Source organism: Carassius auratus, chromosome 2 (genome assembly GCF_003368295.1).
Source record: "Carassius auratus strain Wakin chromosome 2, ASM336829v1, whole genome shotgun sequence".
In the NCBI taxonomy this organism is placed as follows: domain Eukaryota; kingdom Metazoa; phylum Chordata; class Actinopteri; order Cypriniformes; family Cyprinidae; genus Carassius; species Carassius auratus.
The window spans coordinates 7,725,342-7,748,566 of NC_039244.1; the positions used below are offsets into that span (position 1 = coordinate 7,725,342).

General features: G+C 39.3%; 1 protein-coding gene across 5 annotated transcripts in view; it reads right to left on the bottom strand.

Annotated features, from left to right (window-relative positions):
- Positions 1 to 13,110, bottom strand: part of LOC113114673 (CMP-N-acetylneuraminate-beta-1,4-galactoside alpha-2,3-sialyltransferase-like) — a 79,843-nt gene extending 66,733 nt beyond the window's left edge. Inside the window, exons 1-2 of one of the 5 annotated variants that reach the window (XM_026281591.1) lie at positions 12,638 to 13,110; positions 2,691 to 2,839 (exon numbers count right to left, since the gene is read on the bottom strand). In XM_026281591.1, the coding sequence (XP_026137376.1) occupies positions 2,691 to 2,799 (109 nt within the window). In that variant the 5' untranslated portion in view covers positions 2,800 to 2,839; positions 12,638 to 13,110. The remainder of the gene's footprint in view (positions 1 to 2,690; positions 2,840 to 12,637) is intronic. The other 4 variants (XM_026281606.1, XM_026281599.1, XM_026281614.1 and 1 more) reach the window with 4 other exon arrangements.
- Between the last annotated feature and the right edge of the window lie 10,115 nt (positions 13,111 to 23,225).

Sequence of the window (23,225 nt, forward strand, 5' to 3'; positions counted from 1 at the left end):
TGAATCGATTGGTAACAAAAAATGTGATTATTATGTGATTATAATTTAATATTATATATGCTAGTCTTGATTTATCCGGTTAATATTAACTTAACATTTGAAAGTAGTTTGCGCATGCTAATTCATAGTGATGTTACATTGTTTGGTTTTGGTGTACAAGATTTTTATGGATCAATGATTCAGCGAGTGGGGAAATAATATTGCTCTCCCATGAATTGTTTTGATATACAGTACAGACCAAAAGTTTGGACACACCTTCTCATTCAAAGAGTTTTCTTTATTTTCATGACTATGAAAATTGTAGATTCAAACTGAAGGCATCAAAACTATGAATTAACACATGTGGAATTATATACATAACAAAAAAGTGTGAGACAACTGAAAATGTCATATTCTAGGTTCTTAGAAGTAGCCACCTTTTGCTTTGATTACTGCTTTGCACACTCTTGGCATTCTCTTGATGAGCTTCAAGAGGTAGTCAATTGTATATATAAAGACTTAAATGACACAGTAAAACAATTTTTTTTTTCTTTAAGAAAATAATGAAGGGTGTCTGATATCACCACTGTGATTTGTTTGACTGACTCACTAAAAAGGACATCAAAGTTTGGACTGTGTTTGGTGCAGGAAACACTGGCATGCATCGAATGACATGACATCAGATAAATATCTTCAAAAATGGTTTGAGAATTTGAGAATATTTCCTGCACATTACTAAAACAGTTTTATAGTTTTACATAACTTACATATTGTCTGTGTCTTGTCAGTAGCCCATGTGTTGCTTTATACTTGAGCGATCACTGCAGATGCAGCATTCTCAAAATCCATGTCTGCAGACATGTCCAAACAATGGAAATGTGTTTCGTTAAAAGGGTCATATGATGCTTTTTATGTATTCGGTGTAACAGAATATGTTGACATGCTTTAATGTAAAAAAAAAAAGACACATTATTTTTCAAATACTGTACATTATTGTAGGTCCTCTATGCCCCGCCTCTCTCAAATGCATCGTTTTCTACAGTCCTTCCTTCCAACAAGCGAAGTCTGCTCTGATTGGCAATCTGACCCAGTGCACTCTGATTTGTGAAACACCGCAAGCACTCGTTGGAAATGTAGCGCCGCTTTCCATTATCACTAGATTCATCTTTAAAAATAAATGTAAAGACAGTTAATAATTTCCTTAGTTTACCATCAGTTAAAGCCCGAAAGGGTAACAGAGTCGCGTGGCAGACACAGTGAGGAAACTCGTATGTTGGGGGTGTAAAGGTACGTGTATTCGTACAGGGCTTTCGGTATGGTGCATGTGTGTACCGAATGACCGAATGCAATATTTTGTATGCGGAACATAGGTACATTTTCGTATTTCCAAATGAACATATTAAGTGCCGGATGTCTCCGCGTTCACCGCAAATCCCGCCCTGCAGCTGATTTTAAGGCCGGTGACACACTGGCTGCATGGCGTGAGTGTGGCGTTTCTGCTGTGTGACGGCTGCTTCACGTTTTCTGTGTCTTTACACACTAGAATCGTGCTTGACGCGGCGCTGGCACGCTGCTGCTACTGTAGGTGACATAGAGGGAGGCCGCCGACAGACCAGGATCTTGTCTTCATAACAATATCTATACTTCATGTTGAGCATAAATATAAAGCCTACTGATAAAGGACATCGTCAGCCGTACTGACGGCAAAATAGACTATGTTTGACAGGTGCAATATGCCAGTGTGTCACCGGCCTAAGGTTTTCAAAAGACATCAAGCGATTGTGAACATCACTACAACTAGTAAAAAAAACGATTGTAATTCAAACGCAGCTCCCGTCGGCATTTAAACAGAACTTTGCTCTTAAATCAGTCCAACGCAATAATGAAATCTGAGCAGGTCTAAAAACTGAAACTGTTGATGCTCCATTTTACACTTTGGAAAATTATATATTTTTTAAATATGAGCATTCCTACAAGCTGGGATTGGTAATGCAGCACTGTAATAATAGTTAGTTATTTATATTTTTCATAATATTTTATTATATGTTATTGGTTTGAGACTGAGAGTATTTTATTTAGTGGAGAACTTTGCAGCAGTATTTTATTTCTTATTCTTTTTTTTTATTTTGTATGTATTTTATTAAAAAGTATTTTTTTTAAAAGTGTAAACAAATTGTTAAAAAAAAAGTTTATACTAATAAAAGACCTGCAGTTTAATATTTGCATTTCTTTCCCTTACTGTACCGAAAATGAACCGAACCGTGACTTTAAAACCGAATCGTGATTTTTGCGTACCGTTACACCCCTATCGTATGATGCAATTTCATTTCACCATATGACCCCTTTAAGTAGGGCAACTCTAGTACACAAAATGTTGCTCCCTCTGTTGTGTGGTCAAAGTATTGTGGAATAAAGCAAATCTCCTGAAGGACACTAACTGACATGGAAATGCAATAAATAAGTAAATCATTGTCACCTCTCCCACCAAACCAATCTAAAACAGAAACACAATGAAATGAAGCCAGATTAAACTTCAGTCGAGTATACCTCCATGAAAATTTGTGTGGTTTTCGAACAGAGTAATAATATTTCAAACTATTAGCAGAACAAATATTTAGCCCTACCACACTTCCAAGCCATTTACATGGACTTGAAATTCAAGCAATTTGTAGTGTTCTAAATTCTTGCCCTATGGTCAAATCAATACTTACGTGGCTTCTGGCCCCATACATACAAATGGAGCTTCCCAGATGAGTAGTAGATGAACCCCAAGACCAGCATTGGACACAGGATGAACAGTAGTTTGTGTGCAGCCTTCATGTTCCTCAACCATTCACATGGTACCGTGTTTTTATATCACCTAGGAACAGGACAGAAGAATCCAGGGAAGCTGAATCACATGTTCACAGCATGCAGTGAAACAGACAAGACTCTTATAATTAAAGGTGGTCCTATTTTGTTTTTTACATTTTCAATTTCCCTTAGTGTGTAGTGTTGTTGCTTGAGCATGAAAAAGTTCTGCAAAGTTACAAAGCACAAAGTGCAACCCGAAGGGTGACGTGTGACAAGCTGTCTGACAGCCGGCTTTCCGTGCTCATGCTTTGTGTGTGGGCACTCAGAAAACCATATATAAAGAATTTAAACTTATGTGGCTTTAAAACACATTTTGGTTTGGTTTGTTTTGACCAACATGTCAAACAACCAATCATAGTTCATTTCGTTCAGCGTCACGTTTCTGGACATGGAAATGTTGCCACAATAACAAACCGGTGTGTAAAACTCTAGGACTTGTTTTTAAGATTCTATGCTGCAAATTATTTCTTATACTTTTTTACTAGAATCTAGCATTCAGTGACCCTGATAAGCGCTTGTCATCACAATGGCTTTCTTCTTTTGTGAGGGAGTTTGGCTCCATGATATCTTTGTTTCCAGACAGAATGTTAAAGAACGCACCACATACGTCTCCCGGAAATCCTATTTAATTCAATCACCAATCCAATCCTATGACTACTTCAATACTCCAGGAGTTTTTCCACTTTAGTGTGCCATATGAATCAGAGGTTCAGCCAACGGTTCATGGGTGTGACGGCTGAGGCTGAGACTAGCCTAAAGCAACTCTTTTTCATTTCAAAATACAATGTATTAAATGACTCATGGAATCATTTGATTCGTTCAAAAGGAATTCAGGAACAAAGTGACTGATGAATTTAATTAATAGGTGATGTAATTAAATGAGCAGCTCATTCAAAATGCTAATTCAACATCAGTATCACATTTAGAATCTAATATTTGGGAAAATAGCTATATTCTTCCTCAGATATTGTTATAACTAAATAAATAAAAAAAAAAGAAGTGTGGAGTGAGCATGTGAACAGTGTCAACTGTGTCAGTCTCCTGCTCAGTGGATGATAGCTCTGATAAATCCATGCAAGTGTCGGCATGTTCGTGCAGTGTTGTGTTGCCTCTGTGCCCATCGCATTTTATTAAAGATGAACAAGCATGGCTGTAACAGGGGTATGAAAATAAATGAGTTCTTTGATGGGGTGTTAAGAATTGTGCTATAACATCACCTACAAATGTAACTTATTATATAGACCATATATAAACTTGTAGATAGGGCTGGGCGATGATATGGGACAAAAAAATTATAATGATAATGATATTTTTTTTCCATATCACAAAAAAAAAAAAAAAATAAAAAAAAAAAAATAATAATTTCAGATCATGTCAAATCTTTATTTCTTTCAGGTTTAAAGCCATATTTTTGCTCTAAAGTGAAAGCTGTAGAAACCAGACCATTAATTTTCCTTACCAAAATAAATATCTAAATAGAAAAATTTAAAACTTAGTTTCTCCATGTTCTAATGAGTGAAATTGTTTTAAATCAAGAATCTGGTTTGGGTTGCTAGCTAGATTATATCACAAATCATAATAATATTTCCTAGAAATGCACATTTGATAGTAGCTTGAGTTAGGATGCAGATGTAAATCTTTGTTCATTATGAAAATCAGTAACATCGGTAAAAAATGGTATCATCTTCAGATTTATATGGTTAAATTTATTCTGACCAAATTCCACTTATTATATACTATATGTAAACTTGTAGATAGGTGCTTAGCGATATGGCCAAAATACTGACCAATTTATGGAACCCATCTCACGCGCAAAGCCCTCTGCATTGCAGGTGATTCCACCCACCGGTCACACAGCTTCTTCAGTAGAAGACTGAAGAACAGCTTCATCCATCAGGCTGTCAGGAAGCTGAACTCACTCCCGATCTTGGACCCCGCCCCCTGATCTGCACTGTGTGTTTACTTGACTGGTTTGCATCTGCCATGTGCTGCTTTATTCAACTTTTTTTTTTATTCCCTTATTTGTATAGTTGTATTTTAGATTTAATCTGTATTTTTATGTTCTACTGTTAGTGTTTTCTGTATGCATCAAGGGTCTGAGAGTAACACAATTTAAATTATCTGTATATATGTGCTGTAAATGTGGAAGAATTGAGAATAAAAGTAGACTTGACAATATATATGTATATATGTGTGTGTATATATATATATATATATTTTTTTTTTTTTTTTTTTTTTAACTAAGCATTGGTCTCCCATAGTAGCATACATTTAAATAACGATAAACAGTTAAAACCACACAAATAGGACCTCAATAGCCTATTGGTATGAAAAAGAGTAGTCTAAAACCATTCAGTATAAATAGACACATGCTATAGCTTAATCACAAATACATACTACAGTTTTATTCCATTACTCTTTTAATCAAATTCAGTGTGAATATTCCAAATTTCTGCCACAATACAATGATGCAGTGAGTGTTACTACAGTAAATCCATGGTAAATGATGTTGATTTGTAGATTGAAAAGCCTTCTGACTGTCTCGTTGCACACAGAACTAGTTTAAATCACAGAGACAGTTGTGTTATCGCTGAATTCAAGAGCTTTGCACTGGATCTCACAGCACTGCTTAATGATTGTGTGACCGAGTAAACGCATCTGTATGGTATTACATCTCTGCCACAATTCAATCTGCACGCGAAACTGAGTTTGAGTCTTGCGAAAAAGAAAGTATTTAGTGCTCACGAAAATCAATTTTGCATTCAAAATAAGGTTTTGACCATGCAACGTTTCACTAGCTTGCTCACCTGATGCCTGCCCTCAGTACTCTCTAAATGCCAATGGCTCGCTTGCTGAACACAACCCAGCATTACAATATGCCATAAATCCAGCTTTCATATTCTGAAATCTATAGGTTAATGCAAAATGCTCAGTGGATCATTAGGGTCAGTCAAAAACGTAGAGAAGAAAAGATGCATGTTAACTTGAAAATATTAGGAATTAAGTTTTAAGAATTATGTGTGAAATCACCAGGAACCATTTAGTCTCCAGCGCTACCATTTTCCAGAACTGTAGCCTACCTGTCCCTACCAGTCTCCAGAAGTACAAGGTGTCAGGTTCTCAGAGACACAGGTTAAGTATAGAATCCCCCCCAAAAATTACCCATACTTAAGAATCACATACTGAAGTGTAGTAAAATCCTTGAAGACTGATATATATATATATATATATATATATATATATATATATATATATATATATATATATATATATATATATATATATATTAGGGGTGTAACGATACGCGTATTCGTATTGAACCGTTCGGTACGACGCTTTCGGTTCGGTACGCGGTACGCATTATGTATACCGAACGGTTCGTTGGAGTAATTAATTATATTTGAAAAAAAAAAAAAAAGAGAGAGATAGAAATATAATGATATGCGTTCAACAAGGTAGCCCAATAACCCAAACAACGTAACAGGCAACGCCCCTGACACTCCCGAAGAAGAAAAAAACACCATCTTATATGTTTATGTTAGGCTACTCAGCAGGCGCTCGCTCACTCAGTACGCGCTGAAGGCTCGTTGCAAAATAGCCAATGCGTTTAACAGACTAGAAATGAGAAGATCCTCCAATAACCAACAGGTCTGGTGTTTGGGTGCACTTTGGATTCCCTTTAAGCTATAATGGTGATGGCAAGAGAGTGGTGGATAAAAAAACAACGGTATGTCGCATCTGCAACATGACAGGGTACACCAGCGGGAATACAAAAAAAAAAAAAAAAAACCCAGCGGGAATATCTGGGATATATGCGTCAGTACTATCTGGGAAAAGACGAAAAAAAGGAGAAACATGCACGCAGCAAACTATCCCTGCAGCATTTAGACACTATAGCTTACAGGGAATCCAACCCAAACACCAGACCTGTTGGTTACTTTAGGATCTTATATTTCTGGTCTGTTAAATGCATTAGACATTTTGCAACGAGCCTTCAGCGAGTGCTGAGTGAGCGAGCGCCTTAGGGGCCGTTCACATATCGCTCCTAAAAACGCGTGGAAAACGCTAAGCACGTCTTTCTCCTCCTTTCCAAAGCGCTCGGGCAGAAGCGCTCATGAGGCGTCTGTCTTTGCTAAGCAACAATGACGTGCTCTCTCCATGAGACGCGGAAATTTCAGCGAAGGATAAATGGATTTGCAGCTCTAAAAATCGCTTGCAGTAGCTCTGCTACTAATTTTATTTCAAAATTGCAATCCATATACAACTATGATCAGCTGTTCCTTCATCTTGGCTGAGCTCTCAACCTTGTTACGGGAAAGGATGAAGCTGATTGGTTGGTTCTTGTCACATGACCCGCGGTGCGCTTGCGGCATTCTGAAAAGTTGAGATGTTTTTACATTTTGCTGTATCTAAAACGAACCGAACCGAACCGTGACATCAGTGTATCGTATCGAACCGAACCGTGAATTTTGTGAACCGTTACACCCCTAATATATATATATATATATATATATATATATATATATATATATATATATATTTATATATATATATATATATATATAGGCTTTATAGACAGATGAGTTGAGAGTGTCTCTTGAAGGACCAGTGGATGGAGTTTATTTTTACAGAGCATCAACGGAGTTGTGCAAGTGTTTGTTCCCTGCATTTCGAAGATGCTTGTTTTACAAACAAGGCCCAGTTTGATGCCAGATTTGCACATCGTTTATTTCTTAAGGATAATGCAGTCCCAACGAAAAAGGGTCACGATCGTGTGGTGGAACCGCATGCGGTGAGTAAAACTGCTTCAAATATCTCTGTGTTGTTAACTTAGCTATCGGCGTGTAAGCACATCAAGTAAACAACATGCAATGTTGTCATCAAACTGCACTTTCCACATGTACAGCTTTAAAAAAAAAAAAAAAAAAGACGAGAAAGTGGAACTTAGTAATTTTCCAAAACCGCTAAGCAAATATATACAGTTTCAGTAACGTTACATACCACATAGAGACATCGTTGCTGATGCTGCTCTTGTTAAATTTCAGCATCTGGATCTGATTCTGGATCATAAATATACGCTGAATCTGACTGTTAGCCATGGTTTGTTTTTCCTCACGGTAAAGTCACAGCTTCCAAACACTCTCAACGCAAAAGCCTACTGGCGCTCGTGATTCTTTAGCTCCGCCCACACGTCACGCCTCCAGCCGGTCGTGTTTTTCCTTGAAAAATCGGTACAGACTATCTTTCTCTTATGAATATAATAAAACTAAAGACTTTTTGGAGTTATGAAGGATGCAGTACTACTCTATAGGTACTCAAGATTAACAGGATATTGAGTGAAAACGAGCATTTCACCCCCCCTTTAAGCAAAAATACTGCACGTGTGTTTTCTTTCTCATCCGTTTATGTTCACGTAAAAATGGCTGCGTTTATGATGATATACTGATGTAGTTTTCTGTATCGTAGTTTCAACTCGGAACAACCTTTTCTACAGTTAAACTACCCAGAACAGTCCGAGAACGGACACAAACCGGGAACCCGCAGCGCGACCGCCGACCGCTGCTCTCTGTGCACGCGCTTGTGCTTCATGTGCGCTGCACACAAACATGCTATAATAAGATTTAAAGGTCCCCTTCTTCGTGATCCCATGTTTTAAACTTTAGTTAGTGTGTAATGTTCTTGTTAGAGTATAAATAATATCTGTAAAATGCTAAAGCTCAAAGTTCAATGCCAAGGGAGATATTTAACAGAATTCGCCTACAAAAAACGACCCGTTTGGACTACATCCCTCTAGTTCCTGCAGTAATGACGTCACTTAAACAGTTTTTTTGACTAACCTCCGCCCACATGAATTCACAAAAAGGGGGGCGTGGTCTTGTTGTGCTTCGACGGAGAAGGAAGAGCTGCATTTGTGTTTGCGATGTCGTTGAAACGCTGTTATTTTCATCTCGGAGTCCAATCATCTTTGTTTGGGCTTCCCAGGGACGCTGTACTTGGAGATAAATGGTTACAATTTATGTTTAACTCGGTTCCCGATATTTATAATCCACATGTAAAACTATGTGCAGCACATTTTGCTGAGGACAGCTTGCTGAGGACAACTTCCTCAATCTCAATCAGTTAAATTTCAGATTCGAACAAAGATTATTCTTGAAAGATGGAGCAGTTCCCTCTTTGTCTGGAGAAGGCGTTGTTTATGGACCACAACCGGTAAGTATATTTTATTATTTAAGTTGGTGCGTTTAACAGTTTCTGTAACTTATTACACAAAGGGCAACGCTGTTTAGCTTTGTTAACTAAATGTTAGGGCTGTGCAAAAAAAAAAAAAAAAAATGCAATTTTATGCGCATCTCGTCAGTAAAAACGCTCCTGTGATTAAAAGTACATCTCCAGCATGTGCGTTCTAGCCCAGTCACGTTAGCAGGAGGGCAGTGCGCGCTCAGCTGCTGTCGAATCACAACACAGGAACCGCTGGCACAATCAGTCACTATCACTTTTGTGCGCTCATAATATGACCTTTCGCATAAAGAATTATGGCAAAGAACTAACCCTATATACATCAGTTCTAGTGAGCTTGCACCGCATGGCAGTTTGAACTTTGATCCGAGTGGTTAAACGGTCCCTGTGGCATGATCAAATGAGTCACACAGTTTTGTTCCGCTTTTGGTTCATACACTATACACTCACCTAAAGGATTATTAGAAACACCATACTAATACTGTGTTTGACCCCCTTTCGCCTTCAAGAACTGCCTTTTAATTCTACGTGGCATTGATTCAACAAGGGGCTGAGAGCATTTTTTAGAAATGTTGGCCCATATTGATAGGATAGCATCTTGCAGTTGATGGAGATTTGTAGGATGCACATCCAGGGCACGAAGCTCCCGTTCCACCACATCCCAAAGATGCTCTATTGGGTTGAGATCTGGTGACTGTGGGGGCCAATTTAGTACAGTGAACTCATTGTCATGTTCAAGAAACCAATTTTAAATGATTCAAGCTTTGTGACATGGTGCATTATCCCGCTGGAAGTAGCCATCAGAGGATGGTTACATGGTGTTCATAAAGGAATGGACATGGTCAGAAACAATGCTCAGGTAGGCCGTGGCATTTAAACGATGCCCAATTGGCACTAAGGGGCCTAAAGTGTGCCAAGAAAACATTCCCCACACCATTACACCACCACCACCAGCCTGCACAGTGGAAACAAGGCATTATGGATCCAGGTTCTCATTCGGTTTACGCCAAATTCTGACTCTGCCATCTAAATGTCTCAACAGAAATCGAGACTCCTCAGACCAGGCAACATTTTTCCAGTCTTCAACTGTCCAATTTTGGTGAGCTTGTGCAAATTGTAGCCTCTTTTTACTATTTGTAGTGGAGATGAGTGGTCTTCTGCTGTTGTAGCCCATCCGCCTCAAGGTTGTGCATGTTGTGGCTTCACAAATGCTTTGCTGCATACCTCGGTTATAATGAGTGGTTATTTCAGTCAAAGTTGCTCTTCTATCAGCTTGAATCAGTCGGCGCATTCTCCTCTGACCTCTGACTGCCGCATACTGGATGTTTTTCCCTTTTCACATCATTCTTTGCAAACCCTAGAGAGTGTTGTGCGTGAAAATCCCAGTAACTGAGCAGATTGTGAAAGACTCATACCTAAATGCATTGAAGCAACTGCCATGTGATTGGTTGATTTGATAATTGTATTAATTAGAAATTGAACAGGTGTTCCTAATAATTCTTTAGGTGAGTGTATAAAACATGTATCAAACTCTTCATATAATTTTCCTTGATAAGATGATATTGCAATAATTATCTTTATCCATTTCGCTCAGCCCTTCTTGTAGATATATTTTTGTGGAAGGTTTTTCTTTCTTTTTTGGAGGTGGGTATTGTTAAATTATATCTTATTTATTGCTTCAGAATTTGTTAATACTTTACCATCGCTTAGTGGTGGATATTTCATTATTTGTTTATTATTCATGTAACAATACTTACTGTTATAGTTTTCATTAGTAAGCATTGATAAATTATAAGAACTGTGCTCTCTTGATTGTTTTAATGTCTGCATGAATATTTCCTATTGATGATCACAGTTTGTCTTACCAATTATACACACTACCACTCAAAAGTTTGGGGTCAGGACATTTTATTTTCTTTTTCTTTTTTATAAATGTATACTTTTATTGGTATGGGAGGGGCCAAGCTCAGTTGCTGCAGTGCATCATCAAGACATGATCTGAGGCCCACCCAAAAAATCCTGAACACAGAAATGGTGAAATCACAAACTTTAAAAATCGGTAGGATTTAACTATTTTGGACTGAACAATACAGGGTGTTAAAAATGCTTGTCTACTTTCAATAATATTATTTTTTCTTCAGACATTCTTCTTGTAATACAATAAATATCAGATAAGTATCGCATTGGGATCACCAAATCTCTGGAATTGAACCATACTGGGTCTTAATAATTAAGATTACAAAAGAAAAGTATATTTAAGAACCAGAATCTAGAAGGACATTACAATATCTTAAATAACTTCTAGACGTACAGGCTTGCGAACTTTGAACATCAAAAGTAGGACTGAGTAAATAACTTTACTTTACACAAAACTACTGTATGACTTCAGAACACTTGGAAAATAGTGCAGAAATAGTATGAACCACTTTCATGACAATCTGATGGTTCTTTTTTGGAACTTGAGTGCTTCTGCACTTTATGACATGATCGAAAATTATACAGGTTTTCAATAACACAGGGTGGTTGAATGATGAATATTCCTTTTACCACAATAAATTTAACTCATGTCAGTTGGGAACAATTTATTGTGTGGAGGGGGGGGGGGAATTCAGCACCAAGGTGAAGTAAAGTCTGTCATGATAAAACGATCAAATTATATACAATGTCATTCTCACATGAGTATAACAATCATTCAAAGCTGCATTAAGTGCTACAGAGACTGTGTTCCCCATTTGATACCTAAATACAAGTAAACAAAGAAAGCATGGAAATAAATATGCACCTTTTCCCTCAAGTTCACACAGGTATCCCTGCCGAGTAGGTGAAGTTCATCACATGCACAATTGCACATGTTCCACTAACATCTGATAACAATATTCAATACGTTTTATCTCCATTTTGAAAACTAAGAGAGGGGAAAGTCCAGATCCATATGGTGGTCAGTCTGTTTTATAGCTGGCTATTTTGTTCTTCAAATCACAAGTGAATTGCAGCAGCAGCAACAACAGCAACCGTAGAGCACATTTTGATAATGTTTTATCTGTCTAAAGGTATGCAGACCGCTGTGTGATAATGACACTGTCTGTGATGTCCCGAAACGGTATATCTGCGTTTCTCGGAATGAGAGCGCATGCAGGCTAACGGTTTACCCCTTTACTTCACTCACAAACGAACTCTCAGCTCTCAGGATAAACACAACATAAACAATACATTTAGACCACCTAAACCCGAGTGACGATGGAGAACAGGGTTAGACTAAAATACATATAATGGAAAATATGAAGGACGCGCGATGGATTAAATGCGTTTAGGGGCCTAAAGCAAAGCAGCCTGTTTGCGCTCATTCAGCCAGGCACACAAATACAGTATAGACGGGTTAAAACTCATCACAAGCACACAATACAGTGCTCTTTTAAAAACACTCATCAATTTATACAGTCGCGTTAACGTTAGTTTGTCGCGCACAGATTGAACAGTAGCTCTGTGGTAAGACAAACGTCCGTTATAACGCACATAAATGTAACGTTACATATAAATTCCTCATTCAATTGGTATACTTTCACATTACCTGTCTCCATCAGTCGTCAAAACCCTCAGGTTAGAATGTTATCGACCCCGTTTTTCTTTTCCTCCGTTGTTATCGTCCATCCCTTTTCGATAAAAAAGCGAGGATACTCAATCACCTCTTCAAAGCAACGAATGTGAAGCTGCGTGTTGGTTTATTTGGGAATCACCCTCTTCTTCTTCTTCTTCTTCTTCTTCTTGGTTTTGGCGAGCTGCAATCTTTGAGCAGGAATCGCCCTCTCCCCACCGTTTTATGTGGGAGGTCTACAGACGTGCTCAGCACGGTTGTGTCTCAAATACTATTAAGTCGTCTACCTAGACGGCATTATAGACGGGTTACAGAGTTTTGGTACTTCGCCGACGCCTGCTATCCCAGCTAACGCACCACGTATGAGTTACAAACTTATTGGTACATTTGGGTAATTTCATGACTTAATAACTGGCAACGTACTGTATTTAAGTTAGAGGAATAACAAGGTATAAAAATAAGAATAATAATAATAATTAGTTGTAAAATATCGCCTTATAATGAGAAGGATCATTTCTGTCGTGTTTAGATCAAAAGTGCTACTGAAAAGTAATGTAAGTGGCATAGAGTCCTTATATGTAAAGTTACCTTTTAAGAATTATTTGCAAACGTTTATTCAAAGTGTAAACTAAATATCTACAAATCTAAAGTGTTTGGAAGGCTTGGCTAAACAGGCCATTTGGAGACTTTAATTATCATTCACTTTTTTTATTATTAAATCATTATTTCATTTCAATAATCTTTTTTTGTTTGTTTAACACAGGGGGTCATTAATGATGCATATAACATGTGCAAATTCACACACAATGTATCTTTAATTTGACCAGAATTGCAGGTGCCTCTCTTGATATCCATGAATGTTTAGAGAAAATATGAAATAAGTTTAATGTTATTATAGCTTATAAAGGTTTTATAATTAAATACATCCAAAATGTCATGTAAAATTACCATTATTATCCCCTCACCGTTTGCAAGCTAGAGTCACCACAGTGAATTTTGGCAATTTCCACCACTGAATAAGAATGAAATCAAGAGTATTATTAAAGGGTTAGTTCACTCAAATATTAAAATTATGTAATTAATGACTCACCCTCATGTCGTTCGAAACCCATAAGACCTCCGTTCATCTTCGGAACAGTTTAAGATATTTTAGATTTAGTCCGAGAGCTTTCTGTCCCTTCATTGAAAGTGTGTGTACGGTATACTGTCCAGAAAGGGGATAAAAACCTCTTCAAAGTAGTCCATGTTACATCAGAGGGTTAGTTAGAATTTTTTGAAGCATTGATAATACATTTTGGTCCGAAAAATAACAAAAACTACGACTTTATTCAGCATTGTCTTCTCTTCTGGGTCTGTTGTGAATGTGTTCACAGCACTGCATTTTAGTGATATCCGGTTCACGAACGAATCACTCGATGTAACCAGATCTTCTTGAACCAGTCCACCAAGTCGAACTGAATTGTTTGAAACAATTTGCATCTCCAATAAACATTAATCCACAAATGACTTAGGCTGTTCACTTTTTTAACATGGCTGACACTCCCCCTGAGTTCAAATAAACCAATATCCCGGAGTAATTAATTTACTCAAACAGTACACTGACTGAAATGCTGTGAAGAAAGAACTGAAGATGAACACTGAGCCGAGCCAGATAACAAACAAAAGATTGACTCGTTCTCAATGGCTTAATGCTTAATGCTTTGCGTAGCAGAAGACCACCACGTCCTTGTGGTCGATGCCGGAGTCCCCCAGGGCGGAGCAGAAGACCACCACATCTGTGTGGCCAGACCAACAGGAGGACGAAACTCTGGTAATCCTATGGTGTTTCTACTGGATTCCAGAAGATCAGTGCTGACTTGACTCTGCTCATGAAGATTATTGGTGACTTGCATTTGTTCATGAAGATCCACGGTGACTTGACTCTGTCCTTGATGATCACCAGTGACTTGACTCTGTTCTTGAAGATCAGCAGTGACTTGACTCTGTCCTTGAAGATCACCAGTGACTTTACTTGACTCTGAAAGGTCAATGTAACTAGCCTTGTCTCTGGAAAGTCCATGGTAGCTAATCCTGATTCTGGAAGGTCCACGAGCACCTGACTAGACTCTGGAGGTTCAACCGGAACCTGACTCAACTCTGGAAAGTCAATGGGCACCTGACTCAACTCTGGAAGGTCCACAGGAACTAGCCCTGACTCTGGAGGGTCAACGGTGACTAACCCTGACTCTGGAAGGTCGACAGCAACTAACCCTGACTCTGGAAGGTAGACGGCGACTAACCCTGACTCTGGATGGTCCACGAGCACCTGACTCGACTCTGAAGGGTCAACCAGAACCTGACTCAACTCTAGAAAGTCAATGGGCACCTGATTCGACTCTGGAAGGTCAACCGGAATCTGACTTGATTCTGGGGAATCAACTGGAACGTGACTCGACTCTGGAAGGTCAACAGGAACTAGCCCTGACTCTGGAAGGTCAACGGCAGAGATGTATAGTAACGAAGTAGAACTACTTCACTACTGTACTTAAGTACTAAAAGGCGGTATCTGTACTTTACTAGAGTATTATTTTTTTCTCCTACTTCCACTTTTACTTCGGTACATATTTTCGCCGAGTTTAATACTTTTACTCCGATATTTTTTTATGTGCTGCATCGTTACTCGTTACAATTATAATAATGTTACGAATCATTCCATTACAAACCACTGCCAGAACTGTAGATGGCAGGTTTGATGAAGCTGCCACATCATTGAGCGAATCAAGCGACACTGCGCGTGCTGACTGAACTGCTGTGAAGAGAGAGATGAACACCGAGCCGAGCCAGATAATGACTCGTTCACGAGTCAAGATCCGGTTGCATCGGTTCTCGGATGACCAGTAACGTTAGTTCTTTCTGACAGTTCCGATTCAATAAACCAGTTGAAGAAAACAGTTCACCGATTCTTTTGCGCTCGATGCAATGGCGTCATTGGCGTTGACTGCACATGGGCTCATAACATTAACACAGAATCAGTTCAGAATCAATCACCAAAAGAATCAGTTCAGTTTAGACGCTCTGTGTGTCGGTTTGCTTCACGCTAAATCACACATGCGCAGTATCATCAGCTCCTCGGTTCACGAATCGGACGCGTCTGACACAAACGGTTCTTGACTCGTGAACGAGTCATTATCTGGCTCGGCTCGGTGTTCATCTTCAGTTCTCTCTTCACAGCAGTTCAGTCAGTGTACTGTTTGAGTCAATGAATTACTCCGGGATATTGGTTTGCTTTAACTCAGAGGGAGTGTCAGACACATTAAACAAGTTAAGCTTAATTCATCTGTGGATTAATGCGTATTGGAGACGCGAACTGTTTAAAACGATTCAGTTCGATTTGGTGGACTGTTTCAAAAAGATCCGGTTACATCGAATGATTCGTTCGCGAACCAGATATCACAAACTGCTTTGTTTTTAACTCTTACAACAGACACGGAAGAGAAGACAATGCTGAATAAAGTCGTAGTTTTTGCTATTTTTGGACCAAAATGTATTTTCGATGCTTCAAAAAATTCTAAATGTCCCTCTGATGTCTTATGGGTTTGAAACAACATGAGGGTAAGTTATCAATGACATCATTTTGCAAATTGGGCTAACTGACCCTAATAACCGTTTTTTATTTACAAGAAGTTAGTCAAAGGAATTGTTATTGTCCTTTAGGTTAATCATTTGAAATAGTAAAAACAATATGTTCAAACTTTTGACTATTTTCTTTAATAGCTACATAACACGATACTTCTACTTTTACTTGCAGTACTTGAGTAGTAAATTTTAAAATAGACTACTTGCAATACTTAAGTACAAAAAATGTTGAATACTTTAGTACTTCTACTTAAGTGTGGTGCTTAAAGAGCACTTCTACTTCTACTCAAGTCACTTTTTTGATAGAGCACTTGTACTTTTACTCAAGTATGGGTCTCTAGTACTTTATACATCTCTGGTCAACGGTGACTAACCCTGACTCTGGAAGGTCGACGGTGACTAACCCTGATTCTGGAAGATCGACGGTGACTAACCCTGACTCTGGAGTGTCCATGAGCACCTGACTCGACTTTGGAGGGTCCACGAGCACCTGACTCGACTCTGGAGTGTCCACAGGAACTAGCCCTGACTCTGGAGGGTCAACCTGACTTGACTCTGGAGGGTCAACCAGACACTGACTCAACTCTGGAAAGTCAACGGGCACCTGACTCGACTCTGGAAGGTCAACAGGAGTCTGACTTAACTCAGGAAAACCCATAGCAACTGCCATCCTCTGCAGTGGCCCCAGGCTGGCGGCCATGTTGCGCGGCGGCGCTGGGTTGGTGGCCATCTTGGGCGTTGGTGCTGAGCTGGCGGCCATCTTGCACTGTGGCGCTGGACTGGTGGCCACTTTGTGCTGTGGTGCTGTGCTGGCATCCATCTTGCCTCTTGGCGCTGGGTTGGCAGCCATCTAGTGCTTTGGCGCTGGGCTGGCGGCCATCTTGTCTCGTGGCGCTGAGCTGGCAGCCATCTTGCGCTGTGATGTGGGGCTGGCTTTCATCTTGCCCCATGGTGGTGGGTTGGCAGCCATATTGCCTCGTGGCGTTGAGCTGACGGCCATCCTGTGCTGTTGGGCTGATTTCCATCTTGCCTCGTGGTGCTGGGTTCGCGGCCATGCTGCGCAGCGGCGCTGAGTTGGCAGCCATTTTGTGCAGCGGCACAGGACTGGCAGCCATCTTGCATAGCGGTGCTGGCTCAGTCGATTTGCGCCTCCTCTCCCCTCTCTGTCTAGCATGGGGAAACGGCGGCTCCCATCAGAACCCCGGGTCAAAGGGAGGCCACAGTGGAGATCGCTGCCGGACCTCCTCTCGACTACACACTCCTGAGCGACCTCCCCTGGTTCCACAGACAACAACTAGGCGAGTACCCTCAAATCCATTCCTCTCCCGTTTGATGGCTGGGGAGAATATTGGAGGAGACATACCACTGGATCTCTAGGATGGAGTCCTTCTGTGACGATCGTGCACCAGAGAAACACAAGGAGGGGGAGAGATCCAATTGCAGGTATGTTTTATTAACAAAAAGGGTAATCCAAAACAAACAGTCCAAGGAGACAAACAAAACAAAAGAGGGAACCGGAAGGAACGGAACGGGAACTCGGAGGACGAGATAGCAAGGGTAAGTTTTGGGAGACAAGAACATTGGTAACACGAAAGTTAAGGACTCCATAAAAAAAAAAACAGGGAAAGATAGGTATTTATAAGGAGACTAATGACAATAGATTGTCTACTCCTGGTGCAATTAATTGGAGTGCAATTACTGTGATGACAGGACCAGACTACAGGAATTATAGTGCCTATGGTGAAGTGCCTAAGGAGAAGTGAGCTCACTAGTGGACACCCAGGAAAACAGAGACTGACAGCGTGACAGGATTAAAAAAGAATATCTGAATATTACTGATACACTTATCAAAAAGTAGGCTACTGTTCAGATGTGTTTTACAACTATATAGTATTGTAATATAGTAATAATTTAGTACTTTCTCCTTTTTTATTATTAGTTTCCTCTTTTCTGATCATTTGGAATGAGGATAGAAAGAAACAAAAACATGTAAATAAGTTCAAACATTAATTCAGTATCTACTATTTCCTGAATATTACTGATAAACTGATAAAAAAATAGGTTACTGTTCACATGTGTTTTACTACTATATAGTATAGTAATATAGTAATAATTTAGTACTTTCTCCTTTTTTATTGTTGGTTTCCTAATTTCAGATCATTTTTGTCTCACTGTCAAACATCCACAACCCACCCCACCCCACCTTGGCTCCTCCCACCATTTATCTCCACCGGAGACCCTCTGCCTTGTGGCTTCACCAGGTTCCCTCATTCCATCAGCTACCCCTTGGTCAGTCTATCGCTCTCCTTCCCTATGGCATTGCTTCTGTCCTCTGTCTCACCGGCTCCATCTCAGCCCTCAGGTACTTTGGCTCTGCCTCTGCCACTTAGCACCGTAGCATCACCTAGGTCTCCAGTGCTGTTCATCTTGTTATCACTGTGAGTATCAAATGTTCCTTTTAAGTCACTCTTTGTCCAGTCACAGTTACATGTAGTGTGTGTTGCCCTGCCTTTTTTGTGGATTGTTATAAGTAAAATTTGTTGTGGAATATTACCCTTTGTCTTCCTCTGTCTTCATCTCAACGACCTGTGACAGGCTTGCCTGTATGTTAACAAGTAACCCTACAGTTTTTGCAATACAATAGTTTTCTGTAAAATAAAATTTTTATTGTTATTATCTTAATAATTATTCTTATCGTTATATATATATATATATATATATATTGTGTGTTGTGTGTGTGTGTGTGTGTGTGTGAATTTGTTTTAAAAATGGTATTTTAAATCACAATTTTAACCAGAAAAATTGTGGTTGGATTATTTTCCACTAAATTGTGCATCCCTAATCTAAAGGACTATTAGCTTTGTGGGAGAGAGCAAGGGAACTTGCATTATGGGTGGGGTGGCATTTAGAAAAGAACTGTAAGTCACACCTGAATGACTTCTTTTAGAGTATGTTTAACACACAAACATTACGTTTGTGTGTTTAAAAGAGACAACTAATCTGTCACAGTTTATTTTAGGATATTCTTGTAGGATATTCTGCTGTGGATGTGGATAAAATTATAAAAAGAACATAAGAGTATCTTATTAATTTCATCATATTTACTCTATTTTATTCACTGCCTGAAAATCTGATAAACATGATAACTAAAATGCACTACACAGAGAAAACACATTTTGAATGAATTCATTTTTAGTCAGATCATGTCAGAGCTTGTTACTCTGCCTAAGCAAGTAAAAAACTGAGATCTGCTGATAAACTATTGCTTCAGGTACTGTAGTCCTGACTCGAGCAATAAAAGTGTTTGGGCCTGTTCGATAGCCAGACTTACTGCTAGCCTTCCGGTCCCCCTCTCTGATCTTTGCTCCTGAGTCAGATTTTTTTTTTTTACTGTACAGCAATTTGGGCTGCACCTATGGCAGTAGAAATGTGCTAAAGTAAGAAAATAAACTAAAAACCAACTAAACCAATTTATCATTCTTATAAAAAAAAACAAATATAATGCAATACATCTTTTCTGCAATACATTTTTTTTTTTACTTTTTTGTTGTTCTGAAAGCAACATAAATTGCAAACAATACAAATGCATCTAATTTTTAAAAGAGAGGAGAAAATGTTTCCCAAAAGGAACAAAGTGTTCTTAGCCCTAGTAGCATTTCTGCCCCTGCTGAAACAGTGACATGTACTGATTCGTACCATCACTGTCTGTGGTTTCGCAAAAGAGGCGTGTATTCCAGAGCCCGTTTCAAGTAGGCTGCAAGTCTTCTATTATGGGTGGATTGTCATCTACTCTTCATCAAAGCCCGGTTTTTCAGACACAACTGGACTAGACACGCTGTCTTGAGAGTGTCCTTCCCTGATGCAGGAATACTTTCAGACCCAGAGCCCGAATCAGAGATATCCGTGGAGAACTTGTGTGAGCTCCCCGCAGACAAAGAACTACAGTCTGCCGAATTACTAGGCACTTTTTGGGCAGCACGGGCCTTCTCTGCGAGTCTCCACCAGCATCATCTGTACCTATGTAGTCTTTCAGGCATTGCAACATTGCCGCCAGGTGAGCATTCAGCATACAGTTAAGGTACGTGGTCCTCGAGCAGGTTGTATCCCTGGTGGCACTATCAAATTGGTAGCGACCACCTGTTTGGAACATTACTCGGGTGTAGTACTTCTTGAGCCTCCCGAAGGTGGGCACCCAGTGGGGCTCTTAAAGGGTTAGTTCACCGAAAAATAAAAATTCTTCCATGTTCTACTCAGCCTCAAACCATCCTAGGTGTATGTGACTTTATTCTTTCAGAATAATCCAATAGGAGTTATATTCAAAATTGTCCTTGCTCTTCCAAGACATTTAGTAATAGTAATTGTCAATGGGGTAAGCAGGTGTTTGTTGTCAACAGTTCAGAAGATGTGAAATAAAGTGTGTGCAAGATGTCCCTCACACGGCTCTAGGGGGTGAATAAGTAGCGAATCCATGCAATTTTTTTTCTAACATCTGCTGACTGTGGGACGCGAAGACGAGCAGGTGGAAGATGGAAGAGGTGTTAGTCATGGGCGGCCTCTGGGAAATGTAGTAGCAAAGGAAACAAAGTTTCCTTACTTTAGCAAAGGAAAACCAGTCTGCTCTAAGATTATCTTTACAAATCCTTGTTTTGTGCTTCTAATTTGTGACCAGCATTTTGTTTTGTTCTCTCTCCGTGCTAGTCACTAACCACGCAACCTGATGTACTGTACAACAGTAATACTCTCTCTCTCAAGAAAGAAACTTGTAGTCTTAAGCGGAAATAGGGGAGTTGTGGCTTAGGGGTTAGAGAGTTTGACTCCTAACCCTATGGTTGTGGGTTTGAGTCTCTGGGCAGCAATACATTTGGAGCAAGGCACTGAACTGCTTCCTGGTGCCACAGCATAAATGGCTGCCCATTGCTCCGGGTGTGTGTGTTCACTGCTGTGTATGTGCACTTTGGATGGGTGAAATGCAGAGCACGAATTCTGAGTACGGGTCACCATACTTGGCTGTATGTCATGTCACTTTCACTTTTTTTTTCAAATGGAGAAAAACTAACTTTTGAAATAACTTTTGAAAAACTTGAAGTTTTTAGAATTGCGTGGCTCTAAAAACTGTCAGGGCCGAGCATATCCACAAACTCATTGAAAATAACCAAAACAATCCAAGGTTTTTATTTAGCACAGTAGCTAAATTAACAAATAACCAGACGCCGCCTGATTCAAATATTCCATCAATGTTTAATAGTAATGACTTTATGAATTTCTTCACTGATAAAATAGATAAAATCAGAAATACAATAACAAATGTAAGTGACGAAAGTAAGTGAAAGTGACGCGACATTCAGCCAAGTATGGTAACCCATACTCAGAATTCGTGCTCTGCATTTAACCCATCCGAAGTGCATTTAACCCATCCACAATTCCTGCCGAAGTGCACACACACAGAGCAGTGAACACACACACACACAGACTGTGAACACACACCCGGAGCAGTGGACAGCCATTTATTCTGTGGCGGCCAGGGAGCAGTTGGGGGTTTGATGCCTTGCTCAAGGGCACCTAAGTCATGGTATTGAAGGTGGAGAGAGAACTGTACATGCACTCCCCCCACCCACAATTCCTGCCGGCCCGAGACTCGAACTCACAACCCTTCGATATCTTTATGTCGGGTCCCAAGACCATTCAAGCTGGCGGTTATTAAGCCTCTTATTGAGAAACCACAACTAGATCCTAGTGAACTGGCAAATTGTAGGCCCTTTTCAAATCTTCCATTTATGTCAAAAATTGTAGAAAAACTTGTGTCTGCTCAATTGTGCTCCTTCCTGCAAAAAAAAAATAAATAAATAAAATAAAATCTGTATGAAGAATTTCAGTCAGGTTCCAGGCCCCACCATAGCACAGAATCTGCACTTGTTAAAATGACAAATAACTTGCTTCTTGCGTCAGATCAAGGCTGCATCTAATTGCTAGTTTTACTGCGTTAGACACCATAGATCATGACATACTCATAGATCAATTAGAATATTATACAGGTATTCAAGGGCAGGCTCTAAGATGGTTTAGATCCTACCTGTCCGATTGATACCATTTTGTTCATTTAAATGGGGAGTCATCTCATTTATCACGAGTAAAATATGGAGTGCCACAAGGATCTGTCCTAGGTCCTCTGCTATTTTCAATATACATGTTGCCCTTTGGTAATATTATTAGAAAATACGGGATTAGTTTCCATTGTTAGGCTGATGATACTCAAATGTATATCTCAAATGAGACTAGATAAAACTTCTAAATTATCTAAGCTAACAGAGTGTGTTAAAAATGTAAAAGATTGGATGACCAAAATTTTTCTCCTATTAAATTCGGATAAGACAGGGATATTACTTATTGGACCAAAAAACAGAATCTAGTAGACTACAGTTTGCAACTAGACGGATGTAATGTTACTTCCTCTACAGTCAAAAATCTGGGTGTTATATTAGACAGCAACTTTTCTTTTGAAAACCATATTTCCCAAGTTACAAAAAACGCAGTCTTCCATCTTAGAAACATTGCCAAGCTACTAAACATGTTACCTGTTTCTGATGCAGAAAAGCTAGTTCATGCATTCATGACCTCTAGACTGGACTATTGTAATGTACTGCTAGGTGGTTGCCCTGCATCTTCAATAAACAAGCTACATGCTGGACTTTTTATATTCCTAGGATAGCAAAGTCCACTAAAGGAAGTAGAGCTTTTTCACATTTGGCTCCCAAACTATGGAATAGTCTGCCTGATAATGTTTGGGGTTCAGACACACTCTCTCTCTCTTTAAATCTACATTAAAAACACATCTCTTTCAACAATCATTCAAATAATGCATCTCATAATTTGTGACTGCAGTTGTATCTGATCAAATGCACAATATTATTCTTTAGCTTGGGTTAAATTAATTCATTTTACTTTGTTGGAA